Consider the following 18,050-nt stretch of genomic DNA (forward strand, 5'->3'; position numbering starts at 1 on the left):
TTCACAAGGTAGGTTCTCAGGGCCTGTCCGAAAACTGCAGTTTTCTAAGCCTTAGCATGACTACTACTATATCTACATTAGTCCTTTTTCTCATTATTTCGGTATCACAAGGAAGAGCTGAGCTGACTGACAGAAAGAATCAATTTCATCTTTTACATTGCTGAGTGCTCATTTCTACATCTCCTCTTCAAACAAGGACATTTTAATCCAGCTTTCATGATGTTTGTTCTCTTCACAGATTTTTGATTATTTTGTCCTGAGAATATTTGACACACACAAGAAAGTGAAGCAGATGGCACTGGACGTGCTGGCAGAAATCATAGTCATCCTGGAAGATGCCATGAACCCGGTGATCATCCGTTTGGTTGAAGGAATTACCAGAAACCTGAACTCAAAGGACCCTGGGGTTCATGCCACAGCTGTGAACGCTCTGGAAGAATCCATTGCTCATTTAGGTAAGGCTCACCCCTGACATGGACTCTCCTCAGCTATGTCTCTGCCTCTCTAACACAAGAGAACACTAAGAGTCCTGAGAGCTCTTGTTGCCTGTGGAATGCTCCAGCTGACATCCACCAAAAGCTGTGGAGGTGCAGTCCTTACACACCAGTCCCTCAACAGGCTTGAATGTGAATCAGCATTTCCCAAAATGCCAGGAGCCCTCCTGAACTACAGCTATGCTACAATTCAGAGGCAAAGGGGTTTTTGGAGTTTCCTGGGACCCCATTTGACTTCCCAAATTAATAGCCTTCCTGTTGGCATGAAGGGACACTGGCCTATCAGACCTTCTGCACAGCAGCCTCATGAAAGGCTCCACATTATTGGCATTAGCTGCCTATTTTATACCTCTCTTCTTTGTCTTCATTTATCAAAGGGGAAGTTATGATTCATCAAGTTCATTTCCTTAAAACAAACAGAAAAAAATCCAGCTGTCAGTGATGCCTTGTTCTACATGTTGCATGGAGCAGAGTGGCTGTAGCAAATACCTACACAGGCAAGGGCTGCTCTAAATTCTTTTTCTGCAGAGATTTATGTCAGCTCTGGAAATGCTGCACTGGGGAAGTTTGCCTGAAATATGGAGTGTTGAAGAAGCAGATCTTCAAGGGGAGTTTCTACTTTCACCACTTCAGCTGCTCATGAACTGCCTGACTCAGTGCATTTCTGTATCCCAAGTCTGGGCTTCTTCCTGTTTGTTCTGGAATGCAAAATCTTTTCACTGCTTATATATTCTTGAGGTCTGTAATGTGAAATGTTTAACATAGCTTCTGGTACAGCAGACAACTTTGCGTTTACAAATGTGAATGGAGAGCTTTTCTTTGGAAATTTAAATCCCTCCCAAGTAGGCTGGAACGAAAGAAGAAAAGGATTCAAAGATCAGCAGAAATCCACTTGATTTTATAAATTGGGACTGCCCCTGCCCTTTTCCTCCCCACTGTGCTTTCTTCTATGACCTCAAAAGAGTGAGCAGAAATGTGTGTTTCTCCTGTAGATAAAGTATCACTGATGAAAGAGTTCAGCCACCAATGGAGTCAACTAAGTGGCCAAGCTGTGCTGGAGGTCACAGAACGTATCACAGGTATGGGCTCTCCTTCTAAGCCAAGAGCTCTTCCCAGGGAGTATTTACAGGCAATGCCTGTGAATAGACAGTCGAGCAGCTGCTCCAAATCAGGAGGTGTTGAGCTTGTCCCTCCTGCCCCATCCTCATGGCAGGTGTGTTTGGCAGGTTTTCCCTGGCGGCTGCAGAGCTGTGCAACACCTGAGATGGGGGCTGAGCTCTCACTGGAGCATCTCAGAACCCACCTGCTGGAAAGGCAGGGGCTAAAAATACCCAGCTGGCTCCTCTCTTGGAAACTCAGGGACATCTGTGATCCTTTAGGGAAAATGGTGGCAAGTGCTGTTGCAGGGAATCCGTTTGTTTTGTCCTCACAAAATTCTTGTTTTGCTCTTGGAAAGTTTTGAGGTTGAACCCTGCAGAGCTTGGAAGTCACAGCTTAGGTCAAAACTCAACACACAGATTAGAGGCATGGATTTGGTGCAAGACAGCCTTTGGAGGCAGAGGGGCAGTTTTGGGGGTTGAGTGTTTTTCTGTTACTGTGTCAATTGAAAGAATTTTCCCCATTATCATGCCAATGGAGCTGGCCGGGCTACACCCAGGATATCTGATGAGTCTAGACAAAAGGGAGTGGGTGGGAACGGCTCCCGGAGGGGCCTCTGAGGCTTCTGGGAGGGCACTTGGGTTTCCGGCGAGCTCGGAGGAGGACGCCCGGGGATCGTTAGCCTACACGGCCGAGCACAGCAGAGCCAGACCCTCTGCGATCACCTGCCCTGCATCTGCCCCGTTCCAGCCTCCTGCCTCTGCGGACACAGCTGATCACCCGGACACACATGGTGAGCAAGGAGCCGCCGCTCCAGCCTGTTCCCGCCCGGGACCGGCGTGGCCGCTGCCACCCCTCCCCCCTCCCTCCTGCCTCCGTTCCTCTCTGCCCTCAGCAGATCCGGGCTGTGGACTAAGCACAGAGACAGCGTGCTTGCATCTAAAGGGACTGACACCGAGTTATCTATTTCGTTCTGTTAGCAATTTTAACTGTTATTGTTTTCGGCTTGTACAGTTAGATATATTAGTAAAAGAGCTGTTATTCCCACCCCCTTATCTCTGCCTCAGAGTCCTTGATTCAAACAATTATAATACTTGGGGGGGGGAGGTGGTGGAACCAAAGTCTCTATTCCAAAGGGAAACTTCTGCCCTTACTGGCAGACACCTGTCCTTTCAAACCAGGACAGGCAGAAGCAGAGTGCTGAGGCTCCCTGCCTGTGCTGTCGAAGTGGCATTGGACTGAGCATCTCAGGGTGTGCAAACAGTGTCTTCCTGTGTCAGCACTGTCCTAAATGCTACAAATGCAGCTGATAATTGATTCCTCAGAGGAGCTTGCTATGTCAGCAACAGCCAAGGAATGGAAAAATTATAATCTTAATGTATGGTAGACAAGATGATTTATAGCACTGCTTTAACTGGGGCTAAATCCACTGCTAAGTGTGCCAGCATCTTTAAATGCAAGGTTTCATGCACTTTGTGTATTCATTAGGAATGTTGAAATGGCAGTCTTCAGTAATTTGGAATGTCATAGGCCCTTTAAAGAGCATTTGAAAAAAGTAGATCTCCAGGAAGAGGGAATTTAGTTTTAAAGTTATTTTGATCTCTTTTTCAAATAAAGGAAGTAAACATAAATTAGGACTACTTTACAAAGAGCAGATGTTCTCTATGTGATCTTGTAGGAACAGGCAGCAGTTTCTAAAATCCCATAGCAACAATGTCTTTAATTACCTTTAAACTCAAATTAAATCCCATTTTGAAACGGTTACCATAACTCTTTTCCTGCTTAGTAGAATTGATTTTGGGTACTTTCAGGAGCTGTTTAAATGTTGATGACTGGTAGTGGATTTACAGCATAGAGAAAATGAAGTCTCTTCCACCACAGAAAAAAAAACTGGCTACTACATAGCATTTTGCCTGATTAGAAAATAAGAATGGTCTCCAGACCATTTCAGGGTTTGATCTCTCAGCCAAATCTGCCATGCAAGAAGCCTATTGGTAGTAAATTTTAGTCTGTGTTTGATATAGATCAGTTCAGAAAACGAGCAAGGAGCAGGCTTCATAGAGAATGCAAGGAAACACTCATGTTTTGGTTAAATTTCAGTCCCTGTGTAGCATCTTTCTCTACTCAGCGTTTTCAGTGCACATTGTAAGAAAAATGCTATTAACTTTGGGAGGGGAAATGCCATTTAAATATGGAAATGCTCAAATGCCTTGGCAATGGGGTCTGGGTAATTATCTAAGACATCCTGAGTTTTGAAACAGCTGTTTGTTGGAAGGCACAAAAGGATTCTGCCAAAGACACCAGCTAGTCACTGATGTTTATACACCAACTGTCAAGCAGCACCCATCTCTGGTGGGCTGGAGTTTGGAAGTGTGGTCTAATACTGCCCTTTGCTGTGTGCCACTGAGATTAGATCTCAGTGCCAGATTAGACTTTTGGCACTTGACATCAAGGGTCACAAAAATGGAATCTTGGCTTTTTTATCAGAAATCTCTCAATTGCTTGTCTGTGGTGCAAGATTTCCAAATCTTCAGTATGGGTTTAGACAACTTCTTAATGGAAATAAAAGGCAAGCTGACATTTCAGCCATTAATCTGTACACTGCATCAGTCTGTAAATGCAGAAAAAGATTGTGAAATAATTTAGTAAAGGTACAAAGGCTCAAATCTACAAGGCTCCATTTGGAGAAATTAGTCCTGAGGGGTTGGTGCTTCTGTTTTGGGGAGTATCAGTAGCTTTGGCCATTTCTGGATTGTGGAGCTCTATGTGCTATTTTGCTGCTCTTAGCCAGAGAGGCTTCCAAGAAGCAAAATTAGGGGTAGATCCTTGTTTGCATTGAGGTTGGTGGTTAAGAAGCTTGTGTCTCTCTCCTGGCAGAGCTGGTGGAAGGGGTTCATGCCAGGAGCCCTGAAGTTGTCCAGCACTACGCCCTGCCTGTGCTCTGGTCCTTGCTGGAGAACAAGGCGCTGCCTGTCCGAGGTGCCAATGTCCGCATGGTGGTCACCAGGCTCGCCTCTGCCCTCTACGAGGTGATGGGCACCAAGCTGAAGAAGTGTGCTGCCAGCCAGCCCCCACATGTGCGGGAAAAACTCTCCAGCATTTTGGGCTGGTGAAGGCTTCGTGCTCTCCAGAAAGCTGACCAAGTGCTGAGATGGACACCATCGGATTTGACACTTTAGCTGCGCCAAAAATGACAAAATACTGAGGAAGGGTGTGCATCTGCCCCTGCTCTCTCCACTGCCCTTCCTAGTCATGACATGCTCAGGGGGCCTGAAGCAACTCCAAACTGAGGACAAGGTGAAGGCTGAGCATGGCTCAGCCTCACACAGAGGTAAGGTGGCAGCTGGGCCACTCTCTGGCAGGAGGAAGGGTCTTGTGCCAGCCTGGAGAGCCTGTGCACATTGCCAGGGAACAGTTCTGCCCTGCAGGTGCCCCCTGCCATGAGCTGTGCTGCTCCCAGTGCCCCATGGAGCTGTAGAGCTTCTCAGCTGTGGGGCAGGAAGAGGAGCAGGAGGCTGCATGTGCAGCTGAGCCATTCCTGGACAGCACAGGGCTCTGGGCTCCCTGCTGTCCCACGGCAGCCCAGAGGCCAGGCTGTTCCCCTGGGAGCTCTGTGCAAGTGGGTCAGGATGTGCCCCTGGCCTGCCTCAAGGGGCTGCTGGCAGGAGCATGTTTCCCTGTGCAGCTATTTAGAAGTTTCCAGGAAATGTGTCCCGTGAAATATGGAGCTTCAGATGCTTTAGATTTGCACTGTGATCTCTGTTGCATTTTGTCTCCATTTTGCAGACCTAACTGGCTACAGAGTTTCCAAGAAGTTTTCTCTGGACATTCCTATGTACATTTGCCCACAAAGTCCTTGCTTCTGGTGCAGAAGAGCTCTTTCCTCCAAGCTCTGGAAGAAGCTGCCAACTGCTCGAAGATTGATTGAAGAATAGGATGCATGCTTTAGCCTTTATAGTTATAGATGTAGATACGTTCTGATAGTTAGCTGTAGGTTTGGATAAAAGGGTTTTGATTGTTGGAGTGTATGAAACAGAGGTCTCTCTTAGTTCCTCAGAGAGATCTTTCTGATTTTCTTTAGAGAGAGATCAGAATGCAGGAATTGAATTAAAACCATTAGATATTTATCTAAAATATATTAAGCCACTCATACATGAAATAGAGGTGTAAGCTTAAATTTTAAGTAAATCAGTAAGTTTAAGTAAATGAGAATATGTTTTAAGTGCCTTAAACAGCAAAAGCCTTATGATCTACTTTAAAAAACAAACTTCAAAAACATAGCTTTAGCCATATTAAAAATATAGTAAGAATATTGGTTACATTCATCAGATAGAACAGACTGGCTGTATGCATACATTATACTAGAATTCTAACAGGTTCAGAAGAAATGCTTCAGATTCACGTTTTTAGCTCATTGGGTAGTTTGTAAATAAGAATCCATGCATTAGGGAGACACTCTCTCCTTCCCTATTTTCTCACCACCATCATCACAGTGCGCAAGAAGATTGGAGCTGCTGCTGCAGCTTCTAACTCTGCACAGAACTCTGGACCAGGCTGCAGCTTCTGCCTCTGCACAGGACTCAGGACCAGGCTGCAGCTTCTGCCTCTGCTCAGGACCCTGCTTGGGGCCACAGCTTCTATGTCTGCTCAGGACTCTGGACCAGACTGCAGCTTCTGCCTCTGCTCAGGACCCTGCTTGGGGCCACAGCTTCTATGTCTGCTCAGGACTCTGGACCAGACTGCAGCTTCTGCCTCTGCTCAGGACCCTGCTTGGGGCCACAGCTTCTATCTCTGCTCAGCACTCTGGACCAGGCTGCAGCTTCTGCCTCTGCTCAGGACTCTGGACCAAACCACAGCTTCTGCCTCTGCTCAGGACTCTGTATCTGGCCACAGCTTCTGCCTCTGCTCAGGACTCTCTAAGTGGCCACAGCTTCTGCCTCTGCTGAAGACACTGGACCAGGCTGCAGCTTCTGCCTTTGCTAAGGGCTCTGCATGGCGCCACAGCTTCTATCTCTGCTCAGGACTATGGACCAGGCCACAGCTTCTGCCTCTGCTCATGACTCTGGACCAGGCTGCAGCTTCTGCCTCTGCACAGGATTCTGAACAAGGCTGCAGCTTCTGCCTCTGCTCAGGACTCTGCTTGGGGCCACAGCTTCTATCTCTGCTCAGCACTCTGGACAAGGCTGCAGCTGCTGCCTCTGCTCAGGACTCTGGACCAGGCTGCAGCTGCTGCCTCTGCTCAGGACTCTGGACCAGGCTGCAGCTTCTCTCTCTGCACAGGATCCTGGACCAGGCTGCAGCTGCTGCCTCTGCTCAGGACTCTGCATAGGGCCACAGCTTTTATCTCTGCTCAGGACTCTGCATGGAGTCACAGCTTCTGCCTCTGCTCAGGACTCTGGACCAGGCTGCAGCTTCTGCCTCTACTCAGGACTCTGGACCAGGCTGCAGCTTCTGTCTCTACTCAGGGCTCTGCATGGGGCTACAGCTTCTACCTCTGCTCAGGACTCTGGACCAGGCTGCAGCTTCTGCCTCTGCACAGGACTCTGGACCAGGCTGCAGCTTCTGCCTCTACTCAGGACTCTGTACCTGGCCACAGCTTCTGCCTCTGCTGAAGACACTGGACCAGGCTGCAGCTTCTGCCTTTGCTCAGGGATCTGCATGGGGCTACAGCTGCTACCTTTGCTCAGGACACTGGACCAGGCTGCAGCTTCTGCCTCTGCTGAGGACACTGGACCAGGCTGCAGCTGCTGCCTCTGTACAGGATTCTGTACCAGGCCACAGCTTCTGCCTCTGCTGAAGACACTGGACCAGGCTGCAGCTTCTGCCTCTGCTCAGGACTGTGTACCAGGGCACAGCTTCTATCTTTGCTCAGGACTCTCTACCAGGCTGCAGCTTCTGCTTCTAATTCAGACTCTACACCAAAAGCTTTTAGCATGGAGTTCAACACTTCGGACTTTTTGTCTTTTGAGACTGATGTGCCTTTATAATAAACAACTTTACATCAACGAATGACTGCTCTGCTCTTTTGAAGACCTAAACCCATTACAGTCTCAACATTTGATAGTATCTTTAACGTTTTGATGATATATTTTAATTGTATATATTTTATTTTGATGATGTACTTCATTTTTTAAATTTTAAATAAACTCACTTTTTTAGAAAACAAGAAGGGAATCCAAGACCAGCACCTGCCAGCCTACGGGCAATGTGCTATGGTTATGAGAGTGCAGCTCACTTGGTGTGCCGTGTGTCACCATACAGTTCCTCACTGGGCCTCTCCTCTTCCTCCTTTGCCATGTTTTCTTTGTGTCATTTGTGCTGCCTTTTTTGACTTGGTATTACAATAGAGGGCCACCTATTGATATGTTTGGGGACAGTGGGCACAACAGATTCTGTACAGTCAAAAGTTTTCCACCTAGATGTATTTTATGCTCACAAAAGACCTGAGCAAAGAAGCAAAGAGAGTGTACCCAAATCATAGAACTTTGCTCCTTAGGAATCTCACAGACATCTGGCTCAGAGGTGTTTTCAATCACAATTTCATAGGTTAGAAGAGGTCATGGGAAAAGATGCACTGCTTTGAAAAATACATTTATATGTATATTTACCCAGCACAGCAGTCCAACAGTGTTGTTTGCACGTCTTCTGCAGAAGAATGAATGGACTGTGAGGCCAGCAAGTGACAAGGGTTCCTTAAATCTATTTATACTCCTGAATGGCATTCAGCTCAGAGCTATGGGATAATACTCTAGCTCATCCCACACACATTCTGCCTCCAAGAAAAGCTTGGGTTGGCTTCTTAGAGTGAAATAAATAGAAGAGTAATAAAATGGACAATACTTGTCACTTTGGAATGACTCTTCTGCTTTCCAATGTCAAACCCTGTACCTCATACTCCCAAGGCTTGTTACAAACAACTGTTTGATATTGCTTAAAAATTCACAGGCACGTTTATCAGGAAAAAACAGATGGAATATTAAACAAGAGCTCTACAAAATCTCTTGGCAACATTCACACTAGTACTTGCTAATCAGTTAAGGCACAGCAAGGAAAAAAAACAACAAACAAAGTGCAGTTAATCAAACCAGAAATTAATGAAGAACTCTGTGTGTGTGTCTGTGTGTGAGTGTGTGTGTGTGTCTGTGTGTTTATGTGGGTTTGACAAAGGGACAGAAAGGAAAAGGAATATGGCCTAAAAGCTTAACAGCACTCAAGTTTAAAAGTAGTTAAACTGGAGCCTCCAGGAAAGGGGCTGTTGGCCCAGGATCCATTGTTGATTGGCAATCCTGCGAGTGCAGCAAACTTGAGAGCTCGCTGGCTCGGAGGCCCTATCCTGAGGGAGGTTGCTGCTGGCAGCCACTGTGGTCCAGGAGAACTCCAAGGGGCTCCATTTGGACGCTGTTTGTGGCCACAAGAGAGAGAGCCTCAGCCATAAAATGCTTTGTCATGGCCACAGTTTGGGTCAGCACCCTGTCTTTGAAAGTGTGACAAGAAGAATGTTTTGCCATCCAGGCAAGAAAAGCAGTTCCCAAGGCTGTTCACTGGAAACCCCAGGAGCTCGTTAGACTGCACAAGTTCCTGGGAGCACTCCATGTTTCAGATAAGCTCCAGAGGAGCTGAGCCCAGGGGCTGTTCAGCAAGGCCGAGTCTAATACGTGTTTCTCAGATCACAGAGTGGCCTGACAAGGCTGAGGGGATTCACCACCACAATCTGAAGCATGAAGTTTTGATGTAGGGTAAAAAGCCCTGGCCCAGTGGAACTGGGCTGTTTCCTCAGGCCTGTGGGAGAATCACAATGCAGATCCTTGTGCAATTAATTCCATCTCTCCCCACTTTTCCAAGTTCTTGGTGGCAAAGTCACTTAGGTTAGACACAGAGCTAACCAAAAGTGCTCCTGCAGTTTTCTGCACAATGAATTAAAGTGAGATTACAGATCTCAAATCATGGTCTGTTACATTTGACTGACTGATCTGAGGAGTTTCTGGAGCAGGAAACTTGCATCCTCAAATATTTACCGTGCATGGCATAGAGCACAGAGAAAAGATTTAATGTTAAAAGCATCGCCCTGGCAATGCTCTTTTGACAAGTTCTGCCCTGAGCTTTCCTTAGGAAGATCTGAAAGGTTCTCACCAGCAGAGCAGGGCTATCAGCTGTGAAACAAGTGTTGGCACAAGCAGCAGCTTACCCAGGGCAGCAAATGAAGAGCTGGGAAGGAGCTGATCTGAAGGCCAAACCTCCTCAGCTCCTTCCAAGAGGGCTGGAACAATTCCTCATTCCAATGAGGTGAAGTGCTGGACATCCCAGCTCTGTGTGATGACTGGACACAAGTTTGTCCCACTGAGTGTTGTGATGGTTTCTGCAGGAGCTCTGGGCTCCTGTGTGTGCTAAGGAGAGAAGGAGCCAAGTGCACTGACACATCTTTGCCTTGAGTATAGCCTGGCCTTGACCAAACACACTGAATTGTTTCCCCTTTGGCCCACGTCTCAAAACATCAGGTCAGCTGTTAGACAACTCAGGTTGGTTTGGTGTAAAAAAATTTCCCTCAGAAACACCAGGTTTGTCTTCCTCTGTGCCTTCCCCTCAGCAGTCTTGGGGATGTTCCTGTGAAGCCATCTGTCTAACACAGTTTGAGACACCTTAAAACAGGACTCTATGGAGTAAGTCATGTCCTCTCAACTGTTCCAATAATCCCTTTCCAGTAACACGAAATCAATACTAACAGATGAAAGTGGAAAAAACCCAACTGTTCTTTAACAAACAGAATGTCTACAAAGCAAGGAAATAAAGTAACTAACTTCTGGGTATCAGTCAGACCTCACTGTCACTCCACTGGAACAAAGACCCAAAATGCCAGAGGAAAATTCCCCCCATGACCTGCATTACAAGATGTGCCGGGTTCTCTCTCGGGAAAAACAGGAGCTATCACAGAGCAGTTGCAGCTGCAGATGAAAGTTCAGTGGCTCGTCTGGCGTCGACTTTCTCCCAATGGCAGAGCTCCATGGAACGGTCATGGCAGGTGAAGCAGCTGGGCTGGAGCCTCTCGCTGTCTTTTCTCCCCGGCACGGCTCAGCTCACAGACTCTTGAGCTGTGAGCGGGGCCGCTCTGCTTCTGCAAGCACCATGACCCTGCTCTTGGACAAACAGTTTTCTTCTAGGAGAGCCCTGCATACTGCTCCACATATCTTTCATAAAGACCATAAAACAACTCCAAACACTCCGCCTACAGCAGCTTTTCACACAGGGCTGCAGAAATCCAGAACAACTGCAAGTGAGTGTTAGAAGGGTTTTGTCTTGCTCCTGCCAGCAGAATTCTCCATGATCTGATGCAATTTTAGTCAGATATAACATGAGAGCTGAGATTTTTTTTTATTAAAATGCTTGATGATGAGTAACAAGCCTTGGGAGTATGAGGTACAGGGCTGACATGTGAAAGCATGAGGATGTCCTCCAAAGTGATCTGTTTAATTGTCCATTTTATTATTCTTCTATTTATTCCACACTAATAAGGCAAGTCAAGCATTGCTTGGAGGCAAAACAAGCATGGGATACACTATGGTCACTTGCAGGGTCAGCAGGAGTGGCAGTGATAAAGCAGGCAATCTGCTTCATTGTGGACCACTACAGAGCTACATCCCAATGTGGATTTAAGGAGCATGGTATTGTTAACAGCTCTTTTCCTGCATGAGATACAAAAAGAAGGTCCCAAATGATCTTGTTGCAAGCATGCAGTAAAGAAGTGATCCTGCTATACTGATGAAGGTAATGCCTATACTGTAGAGCCTTCCAGGAGGGTGCTCTGCAGAAGCTCTGATGGGTCAGTGTCCTTTCAAGCCAACAGCAAAGCTATTCATCTGGGAAGTCAAATAGGGCCCAAGCAAACTCCAAAAACCACTTTGCCTCTGAATTGTAGCATAGCTGTAGTCCAGGACCTTCTCTCCAAACAAGCAGCACAGAGCCAAGGGCTCCTGGCATTTTGGGAAATGCTGATTCACATTCAAACCTGTTGAGGGACTGGTGTGTAAGGACTGCACCTCCATAGCTTCTGGTGGATGTCAGCTGGAGCACTCCACAGGCAACAAGAGCTCTCAGGACTCTCAGTGTTCTCTTGTGTCAGAGAGGCAGAGACACAGCTGAGGAGAGTCCATGTCAAGGGTCAGCCTTACCTAAATGAGCAATGGATGCTCATGTCACATACTGCCAGGAAACCCAAAAAAAAAAAAAAAAAATTCTGTGCACACTCACAGGCTTTGTGTGGATGAAATTATTTCATCCTGGCCAGAATATAGTGATATCTTGATTCTCTAGCACTAAAAATGTTCTTGGAGAGTTTTTGCTTTTCCCGTAGTTTTGGTGACATCCTGACACCCTTAGCAGTCCGTTTTGAATATTATTTTTTACAAATGGCACATTGATTCCTTCCCAATCGCTGTCTTGGTGGCTGCCCCTCTCTCTTTTGTCCTGGGGCTCCCTGCACTTTTTCCTTTGGCAGTTGTAAAAACTCTGCCATTTTTCTTGCCTGTACTTTACTTTTTCCTCATTTCTCCTTTCCTCTTTCATACACCAGAGGTACCTTTCTAACCAACTCCTGCAAGGGTTCACTCTGCCATCTGTCCTCCCGTCCACCCGCAGTGTCCCGATGTCCCATTGCACACACCTGTTTCTCCTCCTTTGGCCCGAGTATCACTGGCAGTGGAGTGCACAATCACTGCCAATCCAGCTTCCCAACCAAAACAAAGTTTCGATAAAGGCCTTCCAAAAGAGCTTATTCCCCTGGCCTAATTTCTTTCAGTTTATATACAAAAAGGAGATAGAGCAGTCCTTTATGCAAATAAAGGGGGAGAGTCCACCATGGAACACACCCAAGACATTTTCCCTCTGAAGGTTTGCCAGGGGGCAGCCTCCTTTAATACTAAACTCCCAGCTGCATGTTGCCTTCCTCCTTCCAAAATTAGCTAACATACAAGGAAGCCTTCCAGAACCACCCACCACATATCATTCCTTGAATCTGTCATTTTAACCCAAAATGCCAAAAGTTCCGGCTTGCGCAGACCAACCTCTGTGTTTCACGACTTAAGATAAGTGCGCTGTGTAAAAGCTGGTCCTAAAAGTTACAAGATATGCAAAGAGCAGTTTCAATAACATCAAAAGAATTCTCTTCTGGTGTCAAAGCATTCATAAACACTTTAGGTTTACTCCAAAGACTCTGAAAGCAAACCGATGCACTAGACCAAAGACTGGCCTTGCGATGCCAGGGCACTTTCTCTGCCCTGGCTGTTTTGATCTGCTGCTCCGCCACCTTCGGCCGAGCACGGAGAGGCCGCGGCCTGGGGCCCTCAAGATGGTGCCGGGGATCCCCCGGGGCAGCGGGCAGGGCCGGCTCTGAGGGGCGGCATAGGCCGCATTTCCCCCGAGCCAGCGGGCCAGCGGCGGGGAAAGGCGCGGCCAGAGGGGCACGCACAAAGGCCCCGGCTCTCCGCCAAGCGGGCGGCCAATCGTCAATGGCCGCTCCCGCAGCCGCTGGCAGGGCCATGTCTCCTGCAGCCGCTGGCGCTGCACCTGCAGGGCCGTGTCCGCCTCCGCTGGGCTCCCCTGGGTGGCCGCCAAGGACAGCGACGGGCTGGAGCAGGAGCCCAGCACGGACACCCAGCTGCTGCCAGGGTGGCGGCAGCTCTCCTGCAAGGAAAGCCTGGCACGGCCGGGATTCTTCAGCCTGCAAAAGAGACTTAGGCTTAGGCTTGACCCAGCTGTGGCCTTCCAGTACCTGACGGCAACCTGAAAGAAAGCTGCACGGGGACTTTGAACGAGGGCGGACAGAGAGAGCACAAGGGAGAATGGATCCAAACGGAAGGACAGAAGGTTTACATGCGGGATTCAGAAAAAAAAGACTTTCCTGCAACAACAGGATCCCCAGAGAAGCTGCGCATGCCCCACCCCTGACAGTGTACGAGGCCAGGCTGGATGGAGCTCAGGACAAGTTGCTCTGGTACAAGGCGTCCCAGCCACAGCACGGGGGTTGCAGCCACGTCATCTTCCAGGTCTCTTCCAAGCCAAAGCATGCCACGACTACGTGATTCTGGGATACCTCCCCTCCTCATCCTCTGGCAGAATGAGAAACTTGGCACCAAGTTCCAGGTTGCACACCATGTCTTTTGGCAGCCTGCAACCATCTCAACAGAGAACGAAAAGAGGTGGCCATAAGGACACAATTTCTCTTTTCTACTTGAAATTTCAATGTTCCGCTCCTGTCCACACCGGCAAAACTGTCGGACGAGGCGATTCTTCCCCACCAAATGCATCGTCTCACCCAAAGAAAAAGCCACAAACCAAGGGTCTTCTTTAATCCTACATTGCTTTATTTGTTTCTTTCTCTAATAGGAAGCAGCTTCGGTTTTAATTTCTGTGTTTGCGTTGCCGGAGCCCAGGGCGGCTCGGGAAGCAGCAGTGCCCGGGGCGGGCGGGCGCCCCGGGCACAATGCCGAGAGCGCCGTGCCGTCCGCACGGGCAGAGAAGTCCCCCCTGGAGTAGCTCTACCGGGAGGGCCCGCTGCTGGGGAGCGGCGGCTGCGGCAGCGTTTATGCCGGGACCCAGCTCGCCGACGGCGCCCCGGTAAGAAACGGGGCCGGCTGGGAGCGGGGAGCGGGACGGCGGGCGGAGGGCGGCGAGCTGAGCCCGCCGCTCGCTTTGGCTTGCAGGTGGCCATCAAGCGAGTGTCCCGCGATCGCATCTGGGAGTGGGCGTGGCTGGTGAGTGAGCGGAGCCAGTGGCAGCAGGTGGGGCGTGCCGGGGGCGGGACGAAGGCCAGGCCCGGCAGGGTGGGTAGCAGCCGGGACGCTGCGAGGGGAGCGAGCGTGAAGGGAGCGGGGGCCGTGCAGCGTCCCGGGCCGGGCAGTGGGGAGCTGCGGCGGGGCCGGGCAGGAGGTGCCGAAGGCGCGGCGTAGCAGCGGCCCCGCTGACGGCATCGCGGTCCCCCCGCAGCAAGACGGCGCCCTTGTGCCCCTGGAGCTGGTGCTGCTCTCCATGGTGTCGTGCCCTGGCTTCCGCGGCGTCGTGCACCTCCAGGACTGGTTCGAGCTGCCCGACGGCTTTGCGTTGGTCATGGAGCGTCCGGAGCGCTGCCGGGACCTGTGGCACTTGCTGGACGCGAGCGGGTCCCTGCCAGAGCCCGTGGCACGGGGGCTGTTCCGCCAGGTGCTGCAAGCCGTGCGGCATTGCACCAGTCGCGGCGTCCTGCACCGCGACATCATGGCCGAGAACGTCCTCGTCGACCTGGCCACCGGCGACGCGAAGCTCATCGACTTCGGCTGCGGCACGATCCTGCAGGACACCTTCTACACCTACATGGCAGGTGAGCCCAAAACCGGGGCCCAGCCGGGGCAGCAGAGCTTCTCCCCTTTGCTAACACAGGGGGAAGACGGAGGGAGGGACGGAGGGAGGGAGGGAAGGGGAGAATCCCTCTTTAGCCGGCTGCAGCCAAGCTGCTTTTCGGCAGGGCAGGGGCTGGCTGTTGTGGAGCTGGCTGGGAGGGAAGGAGCAGCGTCGGCCTGATGAGCTGTGCCCATGTCCCATAGGAACGCGAGAGTACTACCTGCCAGAGTGGATCCTCTTCAGCTGCTACCACGGCCAGCCAGCCACCATCTGGACCCTGGGCATCCTGCTCTATCACCTGGTGTGCGGGCACCTTCCTTTCAAAACCGGAAAGGACATCGTTCGGGGCCAGCTCTTCTTCCCGCCCCAGGTGTCTCAAGGTGGGGATGTGCCTTCAAGGCACGGCAGCAAGAAGGGCTTTGGGAGTGGGCAGCTGGCACATCAGCGTCTTGCTCTTGCAGCTAGGGAGGAGGTTATCTCCTGGGCTTAGCTGCATGGAGGAGGCAGTACGTGTGCCTCTGTGCTGCTCTCCTCCAAAAGGGAACATGGATGGGAGGCTTTGGGTGCAGCTCCGAGCGCTCCTAGTGTGGCGTGGGCACCGTGGAATCTGGAAGAGCACGGCCAGGAGATGACCAGCGGTTTCTGGTTTCTCTCTGCAGAGTGCCAGCAAGTCATCAGGTGGTGTTTATGCATGGACCCTGCATATAGTCCATGCCTGGAAGACCTCCTAGAGCATTCTTGGCTGCAGAAGCCCCAGCTGGCCTAGGAGACAGCAGAGATCCATCCCTCTACACAGTAGGATCCAGGAGCCCAGCAAGCAGCAGCTGCTCGCGTCTCGTGGCGCTCAGAGAAATTCCCAGAGCGTTTCCCTGCGGCCGTGGCACGGAGCAGAGAGTGCGGCCCAGGAGATGCTTCCGCGGGTCCCCAGCGAGTGGTGGAGGGAGCGGCTCAGGCTCCCCGTCCTATTGGAGAAGTCATGGCACAAGGCGGTGAAGTTGCCACGGACTGGAAAAGGGGAAACATCCCCCTGCAGCTCAATGGCATCGTGATGTCCCCGCAAGCCGAGGCACAGCTGGCGTGTTCTTGTGGAGCATGAGGCGGAGCCGGAGAACGCTGTCCTCGAGCTGGCCGCTGGCAGGGCAAAGCCGATGGGCTTTGGTTGCGGCCCCTTCCCGGAGGACACGCTCTGCACCCCGACGCAATCAAGATGAGTCTTCAGCTGGCGCAGGGGCGGGGGGATGCTCGTGATTCCAGGCACGGTGGAGCTCGGCCCGGCCGCGCGCCGCAGGTTCCCCCTCGGCGGCAATGGGGAATTTCAATCTTTCGGCCGCCCGCCCGCCCGTCCAGCTACTTTTTGGTGGGACAGGGGCCGGGTGTTGTGGAAGGGGAGCCGGCTCCTGGCCTGGCTGACAGCTTCTGCCAGCTCTGGCTGGCACGGGCTGGGTGGGCGCTGCCAGCCTGACCAAAGCATCCATCCGTGTGGATGGGGAGCAGCAGAGGGGGCCAGGTTCCGAAACCAAGCCCCAGCTTCTCTGCTTTGCCGGCCCTCGAGGAAGGGACGGGCTTACGGGCGGGAAGGGTGGGATTTTCCCCCACCCGTGGAGAGGTTTCTTTCTCGCATGGAGTGATCAGACCCTCCCCAGGCCCGGGAAACGGTGATAACCTTTGGCGCTTTTTCTTGTTTCCAGGTCTTGTTTGGAATTGACTTTCATGCAGTTGTTCTTGGTTTTGTCCAGGAAGATTGCACCCGGTGCCCGAACCGGCTGCTGAGGTGCCGGCACCGCCCGTGGAGCCCGTCTAGTGTCGGCGCTACCTTGGAGGGCCACGGTGTGCGGGGACATCCCCTTTCAGGAAGGACGAGGAACTCATGTGGGATCAGCTGGTCTCCTGGCAGCAGGTCTCCAGAGGTGGGTGTCTGGCTCCGCAGCACAGGTGGGGCGGAAGGGCTTGGGGCAGGGGGCAGCGGGCACACGAGAATCTCGCTCTTGCAGCTGCTGAGGAGGTTACTGTGCCGTGCTTAAGCAGAAGAGGTGCAGCATGGCCTGCCACGCTGCTCTGCTCTAAAACTGAGAGTATGGGTTGGGAGCTTTGGGCTCTAAGCACAAGCAGCAGCCTGGCCCACGCACAGGCCGTGGTGGGACATGGGGCACGGGAGCCTGCTGCCACTGACTGTGGCTTTCTGGTTTCTCTCCCCAGGCTACCAGCACCTCATGCCATGGAAACCACTCGGCCTCCCAGTCTGGGAGGGCTGGAGTGTGGCGCGGCGGGTGTTCATTTGCTGTCGAAAATAAAATCTTGTCATTATCATCATCATCAGAGCCTTTCTTTCATCCTTTCCCAAGCTTTTGGCCTCCCTTCTTCCACGGAAATCTTTTTCTCTCCTTCCTCAGCCACTTGGTGCCCTACGGGATGCGGGGGTTAAGCAAAGTGAATAATTCAACCACGGCTCCTGTTGCCAACTGCAGCAGCCCCTTCAAGGACCCTGAGCTTCCAGCAAGGTCTGCGTGTGCCTTGCAAAAGGGAGTGGCTTGCAGGGATGGAGCTGTCAACCCACTGCAAATGCTGGCAGGAAATCAGAAGCGGCAAAATGCCAAATTTGTTATCCTTCTCCCTTCCCTGCAATTGATCAAGCTACCCATGGAAAACAGCTCAATGTCCTCCAAGTCTCCATTTTAACATGTCAGGAGTTCCTTGTTTGTCATATGCCTTGTGCTGGCACGTGATGTTACCAGCTCCATTAACATGGAGGCATCTTGTCTTGCACCTGGTCCCAGATATACCGGCCCCAGCACTCTGCATGGCCTGGTTCCCTGCCCTCTTTCCCAGCCCTCCCCATACCCTCTCACTGTTCCCTGAACTGCGCAGGAAGGAATAGCCACTTTGCAGGGCAGCCTGTGTGGCCTGCTTGAGGATTCCAAACCCACACTAATTTTACAAATTACTTCTGGGATAAGCATATCCAGGTTAAATCCTCACTTGAAGTTATCCTGCTCTTTCTCTACTCCCCTGTTCCCCACAGACAACAAGAAGGCTTGTGCTAGAAGAAAACTGTTTATTTTTTTAAACAGAACTTTTTTTTTCAACCCTTGTTCC

The 18,050-nt window shown here is 50.9% G+C and overlaps 2 protein-coding genes across 4 annotated transcripts; both read left to right on the plus strand.

Moving 5' to 3' along the window:
• The first annotated feature begins 244 nt into the window (after positions 1 to 244).
• LOC306797963 (TOG array regulator of axonemal microtubules protein 2-like) lies at positions 245 to 5,864 on the plus strand. 2 transcript variants are annotated; one of them, XR_013773244.1, is made up of 4 exons: positions 245 to 455; positions 1,487 to 1,573; positions 4,470 to 4,923; positions 5,379 to 5,864. XR_013773244.1 is itself a non-coding variant. In XM_079297671.1 (3 exons), the coding sequence occupies exons 1-3, from the start codon at positions 293 to 295 to the stop codon at positions 4,703 to 4,705; spliced, it is 486 nt and encodes a 161-aa protein (XP_079153797.1). In that variant the 5' UTR covers positions 245 to 292; the 3' UTR covers positions 4,706 to 5,327. The 2 variants fall into 2 exon arrangements, 1 of the variants encoding a protein (XP_079153797.1); XM_079297671.1 differs by lacking the exon at positions 5,379 to 5,864 and having other exon boundaries at positions 4,470 to 5,327.
• Positions 5,865 to 14,003: 8,139 nt separating this feature from the next.
• On the plus strand, positions 14,004 to 16,053 carry LOC306797962 (serine/threonine-protein kinase pim-3-like). 2 transcript variants are annotated; one of them, XM_079297669.1, is made up of 5 exons: positions 14,004 to 14,198; positions 14,285 to 14,335; positions 14,568 to 14,937; positions 15,161 to 15,337; positions 15,617 to 16,053. In XM_079297669.1, the coding sequence occupies exons 3-5, from the start codon at positions 14,610 to 14,612 to the stop codon at positions 15,721 to 15,723; spliced, it is 612 nt and encodes a 203-aa protein (XP_079153795.1). In that variant the 5' UTR covers positions 14,004 to 14,198; positions 14,285 to 14,335; positions 14,568 to 14,609; the 3' UTR covers positions 15,724 to 16,053. The 2 variants fall into 2 exon arrangements, with proteins under 2 accessions (XP_079153795.1, XP_079153796.1); XM_079297670.1 differs by lacking the exon at positions 14,285 to 14,335.
• The last annotated feature ends 1,997 nt before the right edge of the window (positions 16,054 to 18,050 follow it).

Source organism: Erithacus rubecula (genome assembly GCF_903797595.1).
Source record: "Erithacus rubecula genome assembly, chromosome: 2".
In the NCBI taxonomy this organism is placed as follows: Eukaryota; Metazoa; Chordata; class Aves; order Passeriformes; family Muscicapidae; genus Erithacus; species Erithacus rubecula.

Bases quoted from the DNA above. Each gene is read 5' to 3' on its own strand.
- LOC306797962 (XM_079297669.1), top strand. From the start codon at position 14,610: ATGGTGTCGTGCCCTGGCTTCCGCGGCGTCGTGCACCTCCAGGACTGG. The intron at 14,938-15,160 runs GTGAGCCCAAAA...CATGTCCCATAG, and splicing joins CTTCTACACCTACATGGCAG to GAACGCGAGAGTACTACCTG. The intron at 15,338-15,616 runs GTGGGGATGTGC...TTCTCTCTGCAG, and splicing joins CCCGCCCCAGGTGTCTCAAG to AGTGCCAGCAAGTCATCAGG.
- LOC306797963 (XM_079297671.1), top strand. From the start codon at position 293: ATGGCACTGGACGTGCTGGCAGAAATCATAGTCATCCTGGAAGATGCC. The intron at 456-1,486 runs GTAAGGCTCACC...TTTCTCCTGTAG, and splicing joins AGAATCCATTGCTCATTTAG to ATAAAGTATCACTGATGAAA. The intron at 1,574-4,469 runs GTATGGGCTCTC...CTCTCCTGGCAG, and splicing joins GGTCACAGAACGTATCACAG to AGCTGGTGGAAGGGGTTCAT.